The 21,654-nt window shown below is 39.2% G+C and overlaps 1 protein-coding gene and 1 long non-coding RNA gene across 4 annotated transcripts in view; both read right to left on the reverse strand.

Annotated features, from left to right (window-relative positions):
- Positions 1-4,931: 4,931 nt before the first annotated feature.
- Positions 4,932-5,498, reverse strand: LOC108502604. The gene is made up of 2 exons (XR_001876528.1): positions 5,246-5,498; positions 4,932-5,054 (listed from the first exon to the last, which is right to left on the reverse strand). It is a non-coding gene; the product is annotated as an uncharacterized LOC108502604 (long non-coding RNA).
- Positions 5,499-7,145: 1,647 nt separating this feature from the next.
- Positions 7,146-21,654, reverse strand: part of IBTK (inhibitor of Bruton tyrosine kinase) — a 56,488-nt gene continuing 41,979 nt past the window's right edge. For all 3 annotated transcript variants that reach the window (XM_017825678.1, XM_017825684.1, XM_017825668.1), the window contains exons 26-29: positions 18,356-18,508; positions 11,825-11,893; positions 11,592-11,724; positions 7,146-9,233 (exon numbers count right to left, since the gene is read on the reverse strand). In XM_017825678.1, the coding sequence (XP_017681167.1) occupies positions 9,108-9,233; positions 11,592-11,724; positions 11,825-11,893; positions 18,356-18,508 (481 nt within the window). In that variant the 3' untranslated portion in view covers positions 7,146-9,107. The remainder of the gene's footprint in view (positions 9,234-11,591; positions 11,725-11,824; positions 11,894-18,355; positions 18,509-21,654) is intronic.

Raw genomic sequence — 21,654 nt, forward strand, 5'->3', positions numbered from 1 at the left:
CTTACCAAAACATTTGATTTTTCAAAATATTCCTCAGCTCTGTAGCCAGAGATTACTAAAGTAAACAGCTTTACAGTCCTTCAGGATAACCCCGTTCGACTAAGATGAAAACAAAGGAACAGTGATAAGTATAAATGTGATAAGGCAAAGCATTGATTTTCAGTCCATTACATTGCTCCTTTAAAAGGCATAAAGTTCCTTGCATTACCTTCACAGGGAGATTAAGTTCCTGTGCTTTCCTTGCCTAAAATGAACTGATGCAGAAATTCTCTTTTCAGAGTTCCTTTTCTCCAATATACCCATCTTACCATAGTACAGATAAGAAGTCCTACCCAAAGTAGATCGTCTTCAATAGTTCATAAATTAATTTCCTTTCCTTTTTAACATACAACACATTTTGTGCTAACAAAGCTTTAAGAGCTTGCTGGACTTTCATATTTCTGTCCCTGCAGTAAGGTTTCTGAGAATCTGGTCAAGACCTCACCCCAACAGAACCACAGTAATAGCAATATATATATTATAATGTTATACAATGAATGACATGTTTAATTAATCTGTTTTAAACTCTTCTTTAAAGCTAATTCTGACCATGCAGACATTCTCTATCAACAACTCCTTTAAGTAAAGCTGAGAAGGACATATAAATGCGGATGTGAAGGGAGGTGGTGAAGAGAGAAAGCTCCTTTCCCACTCATGAAACAATTGAAACAAGTAAACAGTACACTATCAGTAAGCAAACTCTGACAGCTTTCCCTCTAAAATCTTACTAACGCAGAAACATGGAGGCAAGTAGGTTGTGAGGCCTAAGATGAATACAGCCAGTAAAGATCTCTTTGATCCATCAGTGCTGTCTCATCCAAAGCACAGGGAAGGAAAAGGCAAGAGGGTACACATCCTAAGTGGAGGGAAATGGGAACACTCTCCTCATAAAATGAAAAGGAGACAGATGTACTAAGACTGATGGCATTAGTCTTTAGGCATTACCTGTTCTACTGGTGTTTTCCCCCAAATTTAGGGCCATTCCCCTTCAAGGATCCAACTGTTTGAATGCAGCCTCTGAACACTCCAACTGGAAAGCCTGTCCCTTAAATATTCCTAGACAGTCCAAAAGCACGGGCATTTAATTTTCCCTTGGTGAGAGAACTAGCTTACCAAGAGGGAACTCCTGACTACAGATGTAACCGTTGTGACTTCCAACACTGGGCAACAGAAAGGTAACGGAAGACAGCCTTATGCTGACCTCTGCAGAACAGGACAAGACAAAGATGTTGCAAAAAGTGATTTCATGTTCTAACAAAAGTTTGCACCAGGTCAGTAGTTACCTTCATTTTGCAATGGTTTTCAACATTAGACCTTCAGTTATTGCTGCTCCTTCTGAAGCTTCAAAGGAACAGGGGGAAAAGGACTGAGTAAAACCTGAGTTTATTGTTTCTAGGAAAGAAGAGGTTGGAAATTGTAAGATGAAAGTGAATAAAGGGCAGCATAAACAATTGCAGCTTGCAACTTACAATGAGTTTTCAGAATTCCAGACAGAAGGGAGAGTGCCCTTGGGAGTGCAACTTCCACCTCTGCTTGCATTGCTGTCCAGCCCTGAAATCTTACATGTATCAAATAATACCACATGCTTTGAAATCTAAATATATTCCTCTTTTCCCCTCAAACAGTCAAGTTAGCCTCATGTCTTTTTTTTTTTAATTTTATTGTACTGTTTAACCATTTCCTTGTCTCTCTTCTGCCACTCCCACTCCCCCTGCCCCCAGCTTAACTACTGGGAATAATTTTAATTTTATTGCTTCAAGTAACAGGAATTTCAGGTCAAAACTTTCCTCTAGATTTACAAGAGGACATTTTAGAGACTCAGAAGTTGTTTACCGCCTGTTCTTACAGGTTAGATGAAAGATGTTACCTATTAAACACCTCGAAGAGAATATCTGTGTTGAGATGAATACACGTTGTGATTAAAATCTTCACCTTCTCTTTGCTTCTTTCTTGTCCTGATAGTACTAAGATAATACAGTATCTTTAACATAGAGATGGACTGAACTTGTGATGCAAAAAAAAATTATGTGCAGAAATATGTAAAAGATGTACTGTAAAACTACTTCTACGACATGAACAAGAAACCACAGAGGACGTAAACTCAATTTTCTTCATTTTGCAGTTCACTTTCAGACACCTTACAGTCAGCCCATCACTTCTCCACGCAAGTGGCACTTATTATTTTGTGCAGTTCCTGCCATAGGTTAGTGTGCTTTCCCTCAAGGAATTCATCATTACCAGTTCAACTAGTTAAGCTTCCCTATTTAAAGTGACATCATCACACTAAAACTTGTAATCACAACCATCATAGACTTGTCAATAACAGGTCAAGCACTTTTTACAAAAACATTAGTTTACAAGACTAGAAATTGCTCATAAACATGGAAACAAAAGAGAAATATGACCTGATCAGCTTGTGAAGGGCTTACAGCCCCTTCAGAACAGTAATGAACAGATATAACCAAACAGCTGGGAGCCCAGAGGAGCATGTTCTGGCAGCAGATGCACTTGCTTTATAAAGACGGTCAGAGAAAGAGAAGAACAAGTTTTGGTTGAAAGGAATTTCTATATAGCTGATCCCAGAAAAGCTACAGTCTCCACATGGGACTGGAACAAAAAGACTTACAGACTCTCCTTCAGGACATGACCATAAATGAGTACATTTAACCTTAGACTAACCAAATTCCTACTTGTGTGCTGATAGCCACCACCTGGAAGCTGGGTAACAGTCCACAGTTAGTGTACCTCACAAATACAGTGAGACGTAATTGTTAACATTTGCAAAGCACAGAGATAAAGTTCAGATGAAAAGGTTCACTACCACTCAGTACACACAGATGGAGGGAAGAGATAACACATTAACTGTATTTGTTGAAGTGGTGCAATATATTCTAATTCTACAAAGACAAGCAAATATGGCTATGCAGACGTGCATGCACACACATTCTCCTTCAGCCCATTTGCTACGAGCTGTATGTGTAACACAAAGATGCAATCCCGGAAACCCTGCTGCACTCACAGCTCATTCCATCTTTGCAGTATCCATGAACATGGACAGTGTGTCTTGTAAACATCTTAAAATACAGTGGGGAAAAAAGACACATATTCTGCATATTTTTCCCTTCTATTGCAATAAAGGCAGCATATAGAAGGCAGGGTAAGCAAAAATATCTGTATGTGTGTATAAGGAAAACAAAAAACAGCTTTATGCTTAATACATCCTTTATATCTTTTTGTTTTATGCTAATGTATCAGCAGTTGCTCCCAGTATTCTGTCACCAAATGGCATGAGCACAGTTCTCACCAGGAAGTGCTGTGTTGCCATCTATGACATTCAGCAGAAGTGGTAGGGTTCCCTTCAGAAAAAAACCTGTAGCAGAAGATCAAAAACACCCAGAGAAGCCCAGTCACGCTGAAGGCAGTCATAGCTGATGAATCAGGACGACTGGAGAGAGCTGAGCAGGAGCAAGTAGCTTGTATTCCCTGTGCAGCTCTCATGACCTCTTCACCTCCTGTATAGGGACAGCAGCCAGGCTCATGCAGCAGGTACAGCTGCTGTGCTTAAAGCAAAGGGCACCTGGCACTCTCCCAACCATGTAACCTATAGCACAGGCAGCTATTTCCCTGTAGTCAGGGTTCAGTGCCTGACAAACGTACGTGACATATTCCTGCAGAATTACAGAACAGTGAAATGACTAAGTGAAGAAGACTCATCTTTTTCTTTAATGGCACTTCAATTCGAGGAGACAGAGACCTGTAAATATTTTTAGTGCTGTGAGAAATTAGTTAAGAACACAGACTCAGGAGTTGCATTCTCCTTACCTTCCTGAAAAAACTTTTAAAGAATATGGAAGGGGGAGAGGTGAAGAAATCTTGAAGTATTGAGAATGATAAAAAAAACTTTTGGGCCCATATTTCCTGCCTACTTTCTTATTTGAGAATGATACATAAAAATTATGATTATTTTTTATTAGGAGAAGGGAGAGAACTGACTCTCGGCTTTCCCCCAGCTGTACACTAGTACTTGAGAGAATACGCAGTGGATCTGTTTCAGTCTGCTTTAAGGTAAATTTGCCTTTTGTTTGTTTGATTACTTATCTGGTTCTCATGCATGTTATATCCTTTATGCAAATGAAATCAGAAGAAAAAAACCAATAAAACATACCCAGGCTTTTAACAGTTTTACTCCCTTCATTATCTGAACAGCTTATGCACAATTTGGAAGAATTGACCCCAAACATTAAAAGAATGTATTTTAAAGCAACTCTAAAAATCAGGATCAAGGGGAGTGTGATTATCTGTTCTAAACCATCCCTTAACTTAGACCTTGTGAACTTTCTGGATCAGTTTCTTCTCAAAAAAATGCAGTTGAATGAGAATATTGTTATCCCACTGTGAAATTATTAATCCTATAGAAGGTTTTGATTGGGTATTAAAAGCATCCTCCAAGAAGGGCTACCCAAAGAAAATGCACTTGCACAAAGCCTCATGCTTTTGACAAACTCATGCTGTTCCAGTGAAAAGACGAACCAAAAAGTTCTTTTCCTTCTTTGGAAAGGCTGAGACATGCAAATTCAAGTACCTTCATGTGGTCTGAATGGAGCTGGAGAAGACCCATCCAAGGCAGGCACCAGAGCCTGGAGAGAACTCCACTGAGCAGCCCTCAGAAGCCCACTCCAGGATCTTCACACTCCCTTGACTCAACTGCCGACCTCTTTACTGTCTGCAACAGCAGCTTAGTCACATAACTCCTACCTCAAGGCCTGGTTTCAGGCCCTGATACGCATACACATCACATCCAAACAGAAGACTGCTGGCATTTCAGTCACTCGAATTACAGGAGATACAACATGGTTTAAGCAACACTTTGATAAACTTGAGTACACTCTTCAAGGCTGACCTACAGAGCAGAGTTTCAACTTTTATTAGTATAATATGTTAGTATTAGTTCCTGCCAATCCTTATCTGAAGCCATTGCAAGTTTGCTCAATTTCTTTTCTCATTTTATTCAAGTGCTAAGAGAGAAAAAAGGGGGGGAAAGGCCATGCTAAAGAAATAGCATTCTGTATGAGAAATAAAAGCAAAAGAAAAGGCAAAAGGGAGAATAAAAGAGAAAAGGGAGGAAAGGGAGAATAAAAAAGGGGGGAAAGGAAGGGAAAGGGGGAAAGAAGGCAGAACTGCTGCTGGAACAATAAAGATAGCTCACCTGAGGAGTATCTTCATCTCCAGAAGATGCTTGTTTCTTTACATCCAACTGCCTTCCTCCAGAAAAGGCCTTCAAGGCTCCTAGTGCTGAAGCACTAGTGTAACATAAGTCCATGTAGGTCTTATCCATCTGAAAGCTGCTACAAAATTGGTATTTTTTTGGTGCCATGATATACATCATAGTTCAGGAAAGTTTCCTGAAAAGCAAAAACTTTCTAGGTAGAGTTTGTGTCAGATGCAACTCTCTCTTCCAAGAAAAATCTCTCACAAACATTAGGGGAACTTCTCTGAACTCAAAGAATACCTTTGCTGCACCATTGCTAAAAGCCTTTCCATACATGTATTGTATGGGTGTGAATTTGTTGGTCTTCTACAATTAATAAGTTCTTTTTCAAGGATAGACACCTAAAATACTACAAATACAGTCTCTGCCCTCTTGGCACTTATGAGGTCTGCCACAGCTAGAGTCTTGACAGGAAGGATTTGCCTTTTGGATGCCTTAACATCTCACTTGACCAGGCTACAGAACACCACATGTTAAAGAGAGAAAAACTTTCCCTTTGGTTTAACTAACAGGCTCTTTGGTGGAGCTTTACAAACTTTCTTTGGAGTAAAATGGATGGAATCCATTCTGAAATCTTTTAATACTTTAATTGACCAGTTCCTGTTACTGGAAAGGAACATTCTCTGATGACATCATGCAAGTCAAGGCTTAAGAGTTTAAGTTACTTAATTCCAGTGTAAATCTTTTACCTTTATATTTAGAGTGAGATCTAAGAATCCAGTGTTCTATTCTGACTTGTGTTGTCTTTACATTAGAGCAAGCAATTCTTTGGGTAAGAAAGAGTTCAGATTGCAAAGGGGCTGCAAAATGTGATTACAATAGCAGAACGATCAATGAACTTCTCAAGTTGAGCACTTTCAAAAGAGCTCAAAGAGTCTCTCGCTGTATTATTTACAAAAAAAGAAAAGAGGGGGATGGGAGGACGTGGGGACACAAATGGACACCAAAATCATTCAAAGTCAAAAGGCTTTTAAAGCAGTTCAGTTCCACAACTTGACTATTGCAGTAGAGCCTTCGTGAGTGCTTTCATTTTAGAATACGTAGCTTTTTAAAAGGTCCTGTTGCCACCTATAAATGACACCAATCACAAGAGGCAGGGAATGGGGAATTCAGTTAAAAAACATATGGTAGGAAGGTATCATCAAGATTTATACAAGTCAAATTAGGAAATTTAGTAATTTTTTTTGTCAATGCTCTTCTGTGAAAGATTGTATAATCAGTCCTTATATGGAGATTCCATTCAACGATACTCTACTGTCAGATTATTCACTAAAAAACAACCTCTCCTCTTGAGGAACAAAAGCAGTTCAGGTTCTCTAATTGACTGAAGTCTCCTACTTTACTTACATTTTCATTTCAATATACAATGCAGAAAAGTTATACATTCCTCAAATGCCTTGACACGACTATAATAGCACGTGCTGAAGGCAGTGCAGTACTAATAGAATTTTAAATGTATTTTTTTCTCCATTTTAATGTGAAAACATTTGCAAGTTTTACTTATCCTTCCATTTTTTAAGAAGTGACTGAGGTTGGGGATAATGAACGATGAAGAAAAGACAAAATTCTTACTGTTGTTCAAGAAACCTGTTTTGGGGGTTGGTTGGTTTGAGATATAACAAATATTTCACTAGAATCCTTTTGATAACTTTGCATTTCTTACACTAATTAGCCATTATACATTTCCTTGAAACTATATATCTATATGCTAAATATTGTTTTTCACTGCAAACTCTGAGGTGTTGCTTTATGTTTGTAGGAACCTGGGAATTCCACCCTGTTTTGGTGCAAGTTAAAGGAATTAATAAGCCCAGAAATGACAAGCCATTATTAGAGCTGAGTGAACAAAGATGGAGTTCATTTTTAGCGTTATGAGAAAGGTCACAAATGGGCATCTGACTTAGAAAATGCCAGCCTTCTGTGTCACAGTTTAGCCTTAACTTTAAGCTATTCTACCACAACAGTTTAAAAACATTCTCAGCTCAAGAGGAGTGGCACACTGATCATTCCTTATTTTTGTTTAGTATTACATATAAGTGATGATGCCTAAACAAACTGTGACAATAAACCCAGAACTTAAAGCAGTCAAGCTCCCTGGCACAGTGGAAGCACCAATCCTCTTACAATATCAGGAGAATGAGATTTTAAACAGCATATTTTGAAAAGAAAAAAAAAAACACAAATTAGGAACTTTACAAAAATTTTACATTTGATAACAAATTGGGTTCACACCTGGAAAGGTCCACTTCCTTTATAGCTGTTTCTCACAGTACATAAGCTTCCTTTTAAATCAGAAGTATAGTTTCAGCAGGTCCTAAAGCCCTGCAGTGCATCAAGTAAAGCCCTTACTGCAAGCAGTATCATCAGTATAGTGAATGAATCACCAGTAGAATTTAAAACAGAATTAAAAGTTACATCTTTTTTCGCCTGTGCAGCTTCAAAATGCCTACAGTTCTTGTTTCATACAGAAAAGAAATACTTTTAGATCACTCTGCAGTTACCTAAATCATTGATTATATATAGACAGCACATAGAAGTATATTAACTTTGTGTAAATCAAGATTTTATGGTTTATTGCGTTTGTTTACAATTTTTGTGGGGAATTTTTTTGGTGTAGCTTGACCTGAAATCATTAAGACATATCTACTTAGGTTTTTTCAAGATTCTTTTATCACACAGTGATCAATTCTCTACATTCATTTTCTATAGCTCTTTCAATTCCAGTTTTCCAGAGTTTGCAAGTACTAACACTACTGAGAAAGTACAAGTTCAAACACACCTACACAAACAAGACAAACTAGACAGAATATTGCAGATAAGGCTACCTTTTTTTTTCTTTTTTTTTTATATACAAATTTGTTTCAACCAGGCACAGAGAACTTTGGAACACACTATTGAAAGCCATCTATGACAATCTTTGAAGGTTAGGTGTTTGCAAATTCCCAGTCAAGCACTCATCTCTATAGCTTTAATAATGCATGCTCAGATTTATTTCCTTCAGCATTTCAAGTGAATTGTTCCTCAAACACAGTGGTTCTAAAACTGTACCATATTTACCAGAATAAGACTATAGACGGGCTAATTAAGTGCCGCCACGTTCTATCCAACTGTGTGCTTTACTTCATGACAGAGCTCACTGCTCAAAGGCTGATCTCACAACAGTGGAAAACATATACAATTGAGCCAGGAGAAGGCAAAGGCCGGGCACTTGGGAACAGCCTGGGGTACAACAGTGAAATGTACTGGCCACAGCAACCAGAGAACCAGTACTGGCACACGGAACTTAAGGAAAACTGCATCATCAAACTGTACCTTTACACAAAGTTCAAGCACAAACTTTTTTCCAATATTCCCAATTGGTCAGAAAGCTCTAAAGGACGTACTATCCCCCAAACTTTTCAAGTGTGTAATTCTGCACATTCAATTCCACATTAAATCACAAAATAAGCACTCACTTTCCAGCCACCTGTAAATTTAACAAAAAACCCTTACAATTTAAGATTAGCAAATGCATTCCCAATCTACAGATTCATGTAACATTACTAATAGTATGTCTTGTTAAAGAAATTCTCTCAGAACATACATACAATAGATACTGTGGGAAAAGGACACAGTGAACATATTATTTCATTCTCTCTAACAAATACCTAGTGATTATGGGCAGTGTTTTAATGCTGATGTTAAAAGTTTCATGATTCTTATTCTTCCAGTCCTGTTTTACTTGCAGCAAGAATTAAAACTTCAAAAGTGCACATACAACTGTGAAGACTGTGTAAGGGAGGACTTTGAAGAGTACAGATTAGTGCTTGTTCCACATAGGTGCAGCTATAGGTCCCTGTGAAGCCCTTTCAACAGTCACAAATTCATCAGGGTTGTCAAAAGCTTCATAGTGGATTAATAAATCTTGAATTGCACACTCCTCAATCTGGAAGAAAAAAAAGAACATGTATGTCAGTGTCAGATCTACATTTACAACACTGGCATAGCTATGACCTGGCTTTACTGGTCCTGAATGAATGCCTGTTACAGACCTCCAATCAGGAAGGAGTAGTAGGTGAGATTTTCTTCAGGCAACTTGAAGAAACCTCATGTTTTCAGGCCCTGCTCCTCATGGGAAACTGAACCACCATAGTATCTGCTGTAAAGGCAACACAGCAGGGCACAAGCAGTCCAGGAGGTTTGCATTGGTGAAAACTTCTTAACACAGATGATCAAGGACCTGATCAAGGGAGACACTCTGCTGGATCTCATACTTGCAAAAAAAGGACTGGTCAGGGATAAGAAGGTTGAGGGTAGCCTTGGCTGCAATGACAATGAGATGCTGGAGCTCGGGATCTTGAGAGCTGGGAACAAGACAAATAGCAAATAACAACCTGGGACGTCAGAAGAGAAGACTATGATCTGAAGGGGTCTGCTTGGAAAAAATTCAAGAGTTATGGTCTCAGAAAGCAGAGGGGTCCAGGTCAGCTGGTTGATTTTAAGGATCATCTCCTCCAAGCTCAGAAATGGTTCATGCCAATGAGCTTCTTAGCCCAGCAAGAGTGGCAAGAGGACTGCATGGACATAAAAAGAGCTCCTGACAAAACTCAAACAAAAAGGAAGCATATAAGAGGTGGAAGCAGAGAAAGGTGACACAGAAGGAAAACACAGACACTGTAAGCACACAAGAACAGAATTAAGATAGTCAGTGCCCATTTGTAGTGGAATCTGTCAAGGAACTTGAAGGGCAACAAAAAAAGCTTCTACAGCAGCAAAAAAAGACAACTGCTGAATGACAAAGGCGCAGAAAAGGCTGGGGACCCAACAGTCGTCTTCATCTTGGTCTTTAGTGGCAAGATCAGTCTTCAGCAATCTCAAGCCCCTGAGATAAGAGCTGGCTAATATATCTGCAAGCCTCACTCTCAAAAAAAAAAATCTTTGAAAGATTGGTTCCTGAGAACTTGAAGGAATCAAATGTCAGTGCTACATTCAAAAACCGCAATAGGGTGACTACTTATCAGCAACCCTCATCTTGATCCCTAGGAAAGTGTTACAGCTTAAGCATGGACTAAGAGTTTAAGTGGACAAGCCTATATAAATGGCCATATAAATGGCATGTGAGAGACTGAAAACTGGCTGAACTTGTGATCTCAAAGGGTTGTGTCCAGTGGCAAAAAGTCCAGCTAGATGCCAGGTATTAGCACCAATACTGAGACTAGGGCCAGTACTGTTTAACATCTTCATCAATAACCCACATGATAGAACACAGTGCACCCTCATCAAGGCTGCAGGGGTGGCTGATATACCAGATGGCTGTGCTGCCACTCAGAGAGACCCAGACACGCTGGAGAAATGAGCTACAAGGAACCTCATGAAGTTCAAGAAAGGAAAACACAAAGTCCAGTTCCTGGGAAGAATAATCCCAGGCACCAGTACACACTGGGAGTCGACAAGCTGGTAAGCAGCCCAGCATAAAAGCAGCTGGAGTTCTGGTGGACAAAGCTGACTTTTAGCCAGCAACGTGTGCATATGGCAAAGAAGTATGACAGCCTTCTGTGCTCTGTGAGGGACAGCACTGCCATCAAAATGAGATAGATGACCCTTTCCCTCTACTCAGCAGTGGTGAGACACATTTGGAGTGCTGGGTCCACTGCTGGATTCCTCAGTACAAGATACACACGGATATATTGGAGATAGTCCATTGAAGAGGTAAAAAATGATTAAGAGCTTGAAGCATCTGACACTGAAGAGATGCTGTAGTTGTTTAGCATGGAGAAAAGAAGGCTTTCGGAGATCTTATAAAAGTGTTTTAAATTTCTGGTAGGTGAGAATAAATACAGCTGAGCCACGCTCTTCTCAGTGGTGCCCAAAGACAGGAGAAGAGGCAAAGGGCACAGATTGAAAAACAGAAAATTGCATTTAAAAGTCTTTTTTATTGTGAGATTGGTCCCTGGAATAGGTTTCCCAGAGAGGCTATTAGTCTCCATCCTTGCATGGCAGCTTTGAGAAACCTGATCTGACTGGCCCTGCTCTGAGCAGGGATTTGGATTAGACATTTCCAGAGGTTCCTTTCAACTTCATTCTCTGATGCTGTGAATATATTTATCATGGACTCAGTAGTCAGTCTGACTTTAATATAGGCCTACCTTATCAAAGACCAATGTAACGTTATTATTAAATTATATTTAACATTATCATATAAATGGCATGTACTAATACATAATTAATACTAATAACTGATCTCTGAAACAGCCATTGGAAACACGCTGTGTTACTTTATAGCAGCAGTAACTTGGCACTTTACCTGGATTAAAGCCAAAGGTTTTTCTCTGCTCCTAATAAGAGCAGCCTCTTGCTGGAGCTCTTCCTCTACAATAGCTGAAAACATGACAGGTGCCATCACAGGAGAGCTGGCTGGTGATGCTGCTGACCAAGGACTGCAAAAAACACAAACAACATTATGAGGCAACATCAAGAACAAAGTCAGCACAACACACAGAAAACAAGCTCCAGAATCTAAGCCACTGTCAAACTTACTTATGATTCTCCAGCTGAGGAGAACCCACAACATGGTCTTCCAGACCTGGGCTACTTCTACTGGTGCACCTGGAAAAAGGGAGGAAAGGAGACTGAAAGTCACAGACAGAGCATTCTCCTACATCACATTGTGAAGTACAAACTTCCAGTAGGCAATCTGAACAAATGTGTATGGTTTTTCCAGAAGAAAGGCATTACAATGCAATGGTGAATTTGTTTTTAAGTGTGATACTGTGACTAAAGGAGACACTGATGCTCATTTCTAACTACTAGAACTTAATGGAACTTCAGTTTGGGCATTAATTCTGGCATTTCCTAACATTTGAGCATTTAAACAAAAGTGCATCATTTTTGGTTTTGGTTGTTTATTAAGAAAAAAAAAGGCTTTTTTCCTTTTTTACATGTGAATTAGCCAACTGAGTTATGCACTAACAGCACTGACTATAAAACTTTGCAATCAATATGAAAAGAATATGGCTTCAAGATAAAAATCCAACTGTCCTGCATTCAAATTAAGCATTTCATATAAAAGAACCAGTGCTACAATAGCACTAGAGGAAATTACTTCCTCAAGTGTAAGCCCAAAAATTATGGACTTTCAGTACTCATCCTGTAACCACCCCCTCCACATTCATAAGAATAGCATAAAACCAGAATTAACAGAATAGAAAAAAAAAATCTTGAAATATTTATAGAGTTCCCAACAGGATGATATTTTATGCAGTTGCAAAATGTTAACCTCTTAGTAAAATAAGTCACATTTGGTATATTGTATTCCTTAAGAGACGAGGATTTTTGCAAGAAAAATCCTACACCAGTAGGAAGAGAGGACACTATTCTCATGATTTAATACCTCTCTTTGACAACTTCTGCAATTTCCAGAACTCTAAAAAAAGTGTTACAGCATACTATGAAACCCTGGCAGACTTTTTTGAATTATTCTGTGGCATTGCAAATAACTCTAAGGGTGTTGCTATTACAATAAATCAGTCTCAACTTTCTTTAAGGTTTTGGTAATCCTTTGTAAGTGACCACAAACTCTTGAAAATGACACAAAAAAAACCCTATAGAACGCTAAGAGAATTCCAGTAACTAATAAGTTCTCTGTATGGAATATTTTCCCCAGAACACAATTCCAAAGACAACAAAAACCATGATTCCTACCGCTAAGCAATGAGGGCAAGATCTCAAAAAATCTGGAATCCAACATCCATCATCAAAAATGACATTTAAATGAACTGTGTTGACCTCTTTGTCAAAAAACATAATTTGCCCACCAAACAAACAGTGCACATTGCCAGGACATGTATCCTTGTACTCAGTCTGAAAAATATGGACTGAGTAAATGGACTACAAGATGGGCGTAAAATAGGCTGGAAATGGATTAGCTGTACAAAGTCCAAATGGAAACCAAGTACTTGTGGTGGTTCTCAAGGACTGATACTGGAACCAATCCTTTCAAGCGTCTCTGGTACAAGAAAAGACACCCTCAGCAGGCCACAGATGGATGGGGAAAGGATGTGGACAGTGCACATTCTGGATGCCACGCTGCCACTCAGATGCCCTCAAGAGGCCAGAGAAATGTGCAGCTGAGAACCAATGAATTTCAACAGCAAGTGCAAAGTCCTGTATTTGGAAGAGAACAGCCCCACAAAGCAGTACAAGCCAGGGGCTGACTCGCAAGAAAGCAGCTCTGCAGAGAGAAAGCAGAACCTGCAGAGTCCTGGCTGGCAAGAAGTCGAAGATGTCATCAGCCTGTGCCTTGGAAGCAAAGGCAGCCAACTGCATCCTGGGCTATAATACAAAAAGTATAGCAAGGCAGTCAGAGGAATTCATTCTTCATATAAATGAAGAATAGATACCCTGTATCTATTAGTCTATAAACAGAGTATCATTCTCACTTTTGTGCTCCTCAATTCAAAAAGGATGCTGTCAGGTTGGAACAAATCCAGCAGAGGGCCACCAAGATTAGGTGTTAATCCCAAAGGGAGTCAGAAAAGGGCAGATCTCACTGCTGTTGTCTTCAGCAACCTCACTGGAGGGTAGAGAAAAGATGCAGCAAGAATCTTCTTAGAGGGGCACAATAAGAAGCAACATACGCAAGAGGTAAAATAGGAAATCCCAGACAGATATAAAAAAAAATAAAAATCCCATATGGAGATGATTATACACTGAAACATGCTGCCCAAAAAGTTTGGGGTATCTTCACACTTGGAAGCAGTCACAACTCAACTAAACCAGGTTCTGAGCAAAATGATCTAGTTTGACTTACTTAGAGTGGGAGTCTGAACTACAGAATGTAAATTATTCTATGATTTCAACAGTAGGGCACTACTTTTCATCTGCATCCAGCTTTGGGATCCTCAGCACAAAAAAACACGGACCTCGGAGCGAGTCCAGAGGAGGGATACCAAGATGATCAGAGGGATGGAGCACCAACTCTTGTACGAGGAAAGGCTGAGAGAATTAGGTTTGTTCAGTCTGGAAAAGAGAAGGCTTCAGGGTGACCAAATTGTGGCCTTCCAGTACCTGAAGGGAGTGTACCGGAAAGACAGATAGGGACATTTTACAAGAGTGTGTAGTGAAAGGACAAGGGGGAATGGCTTCAAGCTAAAAGACAGTAGGTTTAGATTAGATATTATGAGGAACTTTGCTGTGAGGTTGGTGAGGCACTGGAACAGGTTGGCCAGAGAAGCTGTGGATGCCCCATCCCTGGATGTGTTCAAGGCCAGGCTGGATGGAGCTCTAAGCAACCTCATCTAGGAAAACATGTCCCTGCACATGGCAGGGGGGATGAAACCAGATGATCCTTAACGTCTCTTCCAACCCAAACCATTCTATGATTCCATGATAAATTAGCATCCAGGTTTTACTGCACTTTAAGATAACAACATATTAAAAGCACGAAAGAACCAGAGGAGGGAAGAAGAAGAGGAGATGAAGGCAGCTTTTTGCACTTTTATACTCATGTTATCTCTCAGCTTTATCTCTTTTTCCACCTGTTTTAGTAATACTCACCTTCCTGCACGTTTGACAGTAACCAATTTGACAGCTACACTCTTCTTCCCACTCTCAACCCAAAGAACTCACAGCACTACTATAAATGACCCCAGGTAGAATGTTGTACTTGACAAAGTTGTCTCAGTACAGACTAAAAGTTCTTTCCAGAGTAAGATTTCTATACAAACAAACAAACGAAAAAACCTAAACAGCCAAAAAAACCACCTCAACAGGAATTTCCAAAAACTGGAATTACTAGTTCCAGCATCACAGCATACTCTAGCAATCAGTTAAAAGACAAGTAAATACTTGTGTCATCTCCCTCAATTTAAATGTGGCTTTAAAATGTAGGAAGCAGTCGAGGTATTTTGAAGCTGTTTGTCCATATATACATCTGTGCTTCTTGCTAGCAAGATATTCAGTCCAGATATTAAATCAACTGCAGATATTTCAACATACTAGATTAATTCCTCAGCTGGCATCAAAATAACTAGGAGAAATGGAATAGACAGGAAACGTGAAGCTAGCATATACAGGAAAATGGAAAAAAAAGGCTCAAAAATACAGAACTTGGAAACCTGGAAGTCCTGGAAATTAAAGACTGATGCAAGCATATAAGTGGTTCTGCATGGTAACAAACTAGCCAAATATCATCAGTACTGAACCAACCTGTTTAACTCAGTTGGCTGAACTTGCCATGATTCCTGCACAGCCACCAAAATGTCCCAGCACTCAGCTCCCCAGTGTTTCTTTAGGATTTGTTCATTCGAAGCCAGGTCAGGTCCAGTGCCTCCCTGATCTAATAACTGCTCTCAGAAAAAGAACACAAAGCCTGGTCTCCTGCAGAACCTCTTGGGTTTTGCTGTACCATTTGAGTCATGTACTACTTATTAGCTCATTATTAGCCATGACAGAACTAGGTCGTTCCCACACAAAGCCACAAATACTTGTTTCCACTAAGACTCTTCACTGCTCCCCAGAGTAAAACAGTGAAGACAACTCAGGCTGCCACAACAAAGTTAAGTCACGCCAGGCCTGTGTTTTTAGCTTGGACTATGAGCTACACATGCACAGCTGCACAGCATAACTCCCAAGGTGAGGTGCCCCTGGAAACAATGCAGCCACATCCACACACCCCAGCTTTTGGGATGATCTGCATCTGGACAAAATCCAGTCCACATCACCACAATAAATGACATGGCTTACATACAGAAAATTTCTGGGTTGCATAAATTTGAAGGTGGCATAGAAGAGTGTTTATGCAACCATCCAAAATCCACAGACATAAAAAAACTGTCAGTTTAATTACCACACATTTTATCCAAAGAAAAAGTAAAAGCAGGAACATTAGTCATGCAAGTATCTTCAGTGTTCCATCAACAAATCTGACATCAACAGGTGAGGATTACTTATGCTCTACACGTGTGTAATTTTCTTCCCTTAAAAAGGAAGAGGTAAGGGTATGGATAATTAATCTTCAGTGAAATAGTCCTTGAATGCCACAGGGAAAAATCAGAGCCTACTGTGACAGGAACTGTACAGTCAAAGAAGAAAATTACCTCAAACTAGAAACTCAACTCATAAGTTTCAGATGGAGGAACGAGTCACTGAGGCTCTTTATACCTAATAGAGAGAAATAAGTGTCTTCAGACACAATTCAAAACTATCCTGAAATAGCTCTAGAAGTACCTTCTTTTCAAACTGATGATAGTCAATTTAGCCACCTACCAGGTTTCCACTGGCTTAATGTAACATTTTCAGACAGTTAACATATTAGACCTGGATTCAGCTCAAATAATCCACTTTAAGAGCATGCAGACTGCCCAGAGTGCACAGACTAGACAGAGTAATATGAAAGGAAAAGAAATGACTTCATGAAGATTACAAAGCTGTTGTGACAAAGCTAATAATAGCATCCAGTGCACCAGCTCTTGCCATCTCCTGTATGATGAAAAGTTTTATTATCGTGCAAGCCCTGGTTTTCTGTGGATTTGTGTTTCATGTCCCTACATGTCCACTCACTACAGCAACTTCAGCTTTATCCCTCTGTTCCTGAAGAATGTGTACTCATCACACACACTCTCCAAATCTCTCCTACATCTCTGCTCAGACACCATCCCACACACAGTGTTCCTATATTTCTACCCTCATTTTGTTCTTTATCTACCAATAAGACATGTACTACTTCTGTCCTAAGGAAACACCAGTTTTTATACAAGCTGAGCAACCAAAAGTGAGGCCCAGTAGAATACTCTTTTCCTTAAAGAGGAGTCGGTTACTGGAGGAGAACAGAACAGGAGTTCATAAGAAAAACTAGTAGATATTGAGTGTCAGGGCTCTCTGTGCATCAATGGGCTCTGCAAACTCTTCTCCCTCAATGCAGCTGTGTAAACTTGAGTCAAGCTGCTGTGAAGAGAGCTGGGCTGTAAGGAAGAGTTGAAGGATTACAGAGGCTACTGCTTTTTACTTAGGAGCTGCATTTAAGCTCAGTCCCTCAGTCGTTCTTGAGCCATGCTGCAGCTATGCCCAAGCCCAGCCTTGCTGTTCCTGAGCACGACATGACTTGCAGGTTTGACCTCAACCCTGCCTCATCACAATGGAATTCTCTGTGGTTCATCCTGGTTTCTGTCATGCAGTCTGCCCTGCTCACCTCACTCTGGCACACTGCGGCTCTGCACTTGCCACGAAGGCCACCACCCAGCCAGTCCTGCTGTCATCTCGGCTTCTGCACCACTGTGGGTCAGCTGGCCTGCATTACTTCCAGATAGGAGGTGGGAAAATCTAAGATTTTCAGGTTCTCTGTCTTGTGAATATATCTGAAATGCCTAGCATTGAAAGTTACTGATGACAGGGGGAAGAGATACAGGTGAGTGGGCAGCTTAGAAGCACCTTAGCAGTACCTTAGAACTGTAGTCCTGCAGTAGTTATAATACACAGACATAACCAATGCATCAATATTTCTGTAAGACCTCCTAATCCATGAAAAATTTCTCTTAAACAATTAAGGTCAGTTTATAAGAAAACTCGTATTAGGAAATGCCAGAACTGTGTTTGAATAAACTGATTTTATCCAGTCAGTGGTTACACAGAAATACCCCTAAGCAAACGTTTTCATGCATGCCAATCTGAATGCTAATGAATACATAATTTCTACAGAAGTTAGAAAATATAGGATTATCATTTTATACATACATATACAAACAAACACACACACATATTTTGTTTGGAGGCTGAAGTGTTTGTATATATATATCTATATATCTATATAGATATATAGATATTTATCTCCATCTATACGGACACAAACGCTTTGACCCTGAAACAAAGTATTAGCAGTGGCATTAAACTGCTTTAGTCTTTGTGCTTCCTATTCAAAAGAGTATTCTATTCATAAATCCTATTAATAGAATCATTAGTTGGGATTCTTTTTTCAAATTACGATTTTATTATTTCTTTTTTCAACAGAATCTAAACAAGGTCATTGTGATTCCTGTATAATGATTGATCAATTAGAAAAGACTACATTCTTACCTTAAGGTGTTTTGGACTAATGAATCCTCAGATCCTTTATATCCACATCTTCTGATACCAGTACCAGATGAACTATTCACACTCATACTTTTTTCTTCTTCCATTACAAGATCACGGAATGACTTGGGCAAGGCAGAATGTAACGAAGACGACCTTTTGAAAAACAAAAACCAAACAAAACCAATTCACTTTATATTTGCACTTTCCAAAACTCCATATTGTTCCATGATTCAGATATTAAAGAGAACCTTTTCACTTGCTAAAAATAGAAAAACTGAGTAATATTATATTTTTATTTCATCATTATCCTGATAGACCCCATTTGCTAAAATAAGTCATTTTGGGTCAAATAGGTAAAGAACAGGAAATAAATATCTATGAGAACAGAACAAGCCAGTAGTTTTGAAATTTCATTAGAATTAAAAATAAAGAAATCAAACCGAAAACCCACCCCTCCTTCTATTCCCCCTAACACATCCTCTTAAAAATCTTTTTTTTTTTTCCACAGACAGCTTGTCTTAGTCCATGAAAAATATTTTCACAAACCACACAATGCCCTAGTACTGTTGATCTAATACTGGCAGTTTACTACCATGAAAGTCAAGTATAGCTGATCTTTTTTCCCTGAGATACTGAATGAGTTACTCATACCTTTTAGATGCCCTATAAATCACTTAATCCACAGTGAAGCTCAACTGATATCCTTGATTTTCTTTAACCTGACCAAGCATAAGTTATGAACTAGAGCCTGTATATTATCTTTCAAAAATAAACCATTATGAAAATATAGCAATTTAGCACCTTGGGTATTACGAACTCTTCCTGATCCCAAAGCCTTTTTGTTTACAGAATTCAAGGCAATTACCATTAGTCTTTCCCTTACCCATCAAGGCTTTGGAATTAATTCTTCATACATTGGCTTAAGACTTAACTTTTTTAAGCATAGCAGTCCCATTCATTGTTAAATACACCAAATACATCCTGGAAGAACAGCTCTGCTCATTATCTACTCAAAGAAACAAAGGACTAATTATAAACACTACTGAAGTAAAACAAGCTCTTTATACAATGCCAGTTGTTTGTGCAGCTGCCATAAGAAGGGAAGCATCTGAAGTCAAAGACTTTCAAACTATATCTAGGTGGTATACAATTTAAGATAAGAAATACAAAGGAATTAAAACATTGCAACATTGTATCTGAAATCTTACAACAAAAGCACCTGAAAGCTATATATGATGTCTGATGTTAGACCACCCTGGCTTAAGTTTGGGTCTTTTTCTTTTTTCTTGGTTTTTCTTTTTCTTTAAGTTAAATATTGGATGAGCAGCTCAGAAGACACAGAAATCAGAATGGGAACCTCCAGATGCAGGGGCTCAGAGTCATTTTGCACATCCTCTATTCCTACCACCAGCTGGCACACAGAGGTCAAGGCAAGTGTTTGAACTTCCCCAAACCTATTATACCAAGTTGGCAGATGGTCCATATGATCTGCTTCCATAGAAGTTTCTTTTGCTACTAACATTTTAAGTAGCCTACCCATTTTCACAAAAATTCTGTACTGCAATCAGAAATGCATTGCAACAGAGAACAAACAAAAAAAAAAACCCAAACAAACATCAAAACAATCTCCTCCCCCCCAAAAAAATCAACTGTGTCATTTCCAGCTTGTGAACCTACCCAAAACAATTAATCTTGGCTTAAAATGGTTTGTCTTAAACTGGTATAAAACTTTTCTAACAGTCACAACTCTAAATTTCAGCCTGTCCTGTCTGATGTATTGTCATTTCAATCTAATTTGTAAAATTAGAAAAACTAATTTATACATTTTTTTTAAAGTGGAATATGACTAAGTTTCTCTAAGCTGTAACTGCAAAACTGTCAAACTGACAACCTAGACATTAAAATATACAATTGTTAATTCTCAAGAGAGACTTCAAATTTCTTTATGCCTCCAGTCTTGAAAAGCCACAGGCTCTCTTGATCTTAAAAAAGCCCCAAAACAAATAAGCAATACCTGCACTCCCTCGATCAAAGTAGGTTTTGAGAACTAATAAAGTCAACATCTAGTTAACTTTAGAGATTCTTTCAAAGTATTTGATTTATTTTTATTTTTTTTCCCTTCTAATTTTTACTTTTCTTCAAGGGAGGAAACATAGGTTCAGTTTCCACAAAAACTATGAAACTGGAGGTTTCTTTTGGTGGAAAAGGTATTGTGTATGACAGACTCTGACTTTCAGTCAACCAAAAAAGAGCCAGAAGGTCCCACACCCTTCTGGCAAGTACACTCACTGCACATCCAAGATTATCTGATTTCACTGGAACACAAGTTCTATAGCTCTTACTATATTGCATGTGTGGAAAGCTCAATCTATTGACAAATGCACTCATAATCCACTGTGAATTTACAGACTATAACTTTGCAAATATAATAGTAGAGTAGATGAGTAACACTTATTCATACATACAAAATACTTTGAGAAACTAGCAAGGGCAATCAAATAATTTACTGCTTGCCTAAAGCAGCTTAAAGTTTATTCCAGCAGCTAGAGCTAATTTTAAATATTCATCTAGCTCTCACTGTTCTTTGCTTGAATTCTTGAGCTATTGGCATTTTCCAGAACAGCAGCCAGAGCAACACAGGAGAGGAACGTACGGAATCACGCATGGAGACCACATGAGCATTAGATTGGATTCCATCCTCCTGAAATATACCCTAGCCTTTCCACTTAAGATGTTTGTGTAACACAGTAGAGCCCAGCTCTTTTCAAAAACTCTTTAATCAGAACCTTAAGAGCACAATATATTTTTTGGACACAGTTATCTGTGGGTATTCCAAAATCAGTCCATATTTGCTTTTTAAATGCAAGGAACAGTTTATAGGTAGTTGGTAGTTTAAATAACACTGAATACGTAAAGAATTATCTGTCAGAGAGTAGATGGGCAGCATGAATAAAACAAACTATTCAGGCAGGACTGCCCTTCATTAACCAAGATGATCTGCTCCATGACCTTCCCTGGAGCTGAAGTCAGGCTGGCAGGCCTGTAGTTTCCCACATTCTCCTTCTGAGCGTTCTTGTAGATGGGCGTCACATTGGCTAAACTCCAGCTGTCTGGGACCTCCCCGGTTAGTCAGGGCTGCTGGTAAATGATGGGAAGTGGCTCAGTGATCACCTCCATCAGCTCACTCAGCTGGACCCCATCCAGCCCCATGGACTTGAGTGTGTCTAAGTGGTGTAGCACGTCACTGACCATTTACCCTTGGATTATGAGGAGCTTCATTCTGCTCCCCCCGTGCCCAT

Source organism: Lepidothrix coronata, unplaced genomic scaffold (assembly GCF_001604755.1).
Source record: "Lepidothrix coronata isolate B3197 unplaced genomic scaffold, Lepidothrix_coronata-1.0 Scaffold4, whole genome shotgun sequence".
Classification (NCBI taxonomy): domain Eukaryota; kingdom Metazoa; phylum Chordata; class Aves; order Passeriformes; family Pipridae; genus Lepidothrix; species Lepidothrix coronata.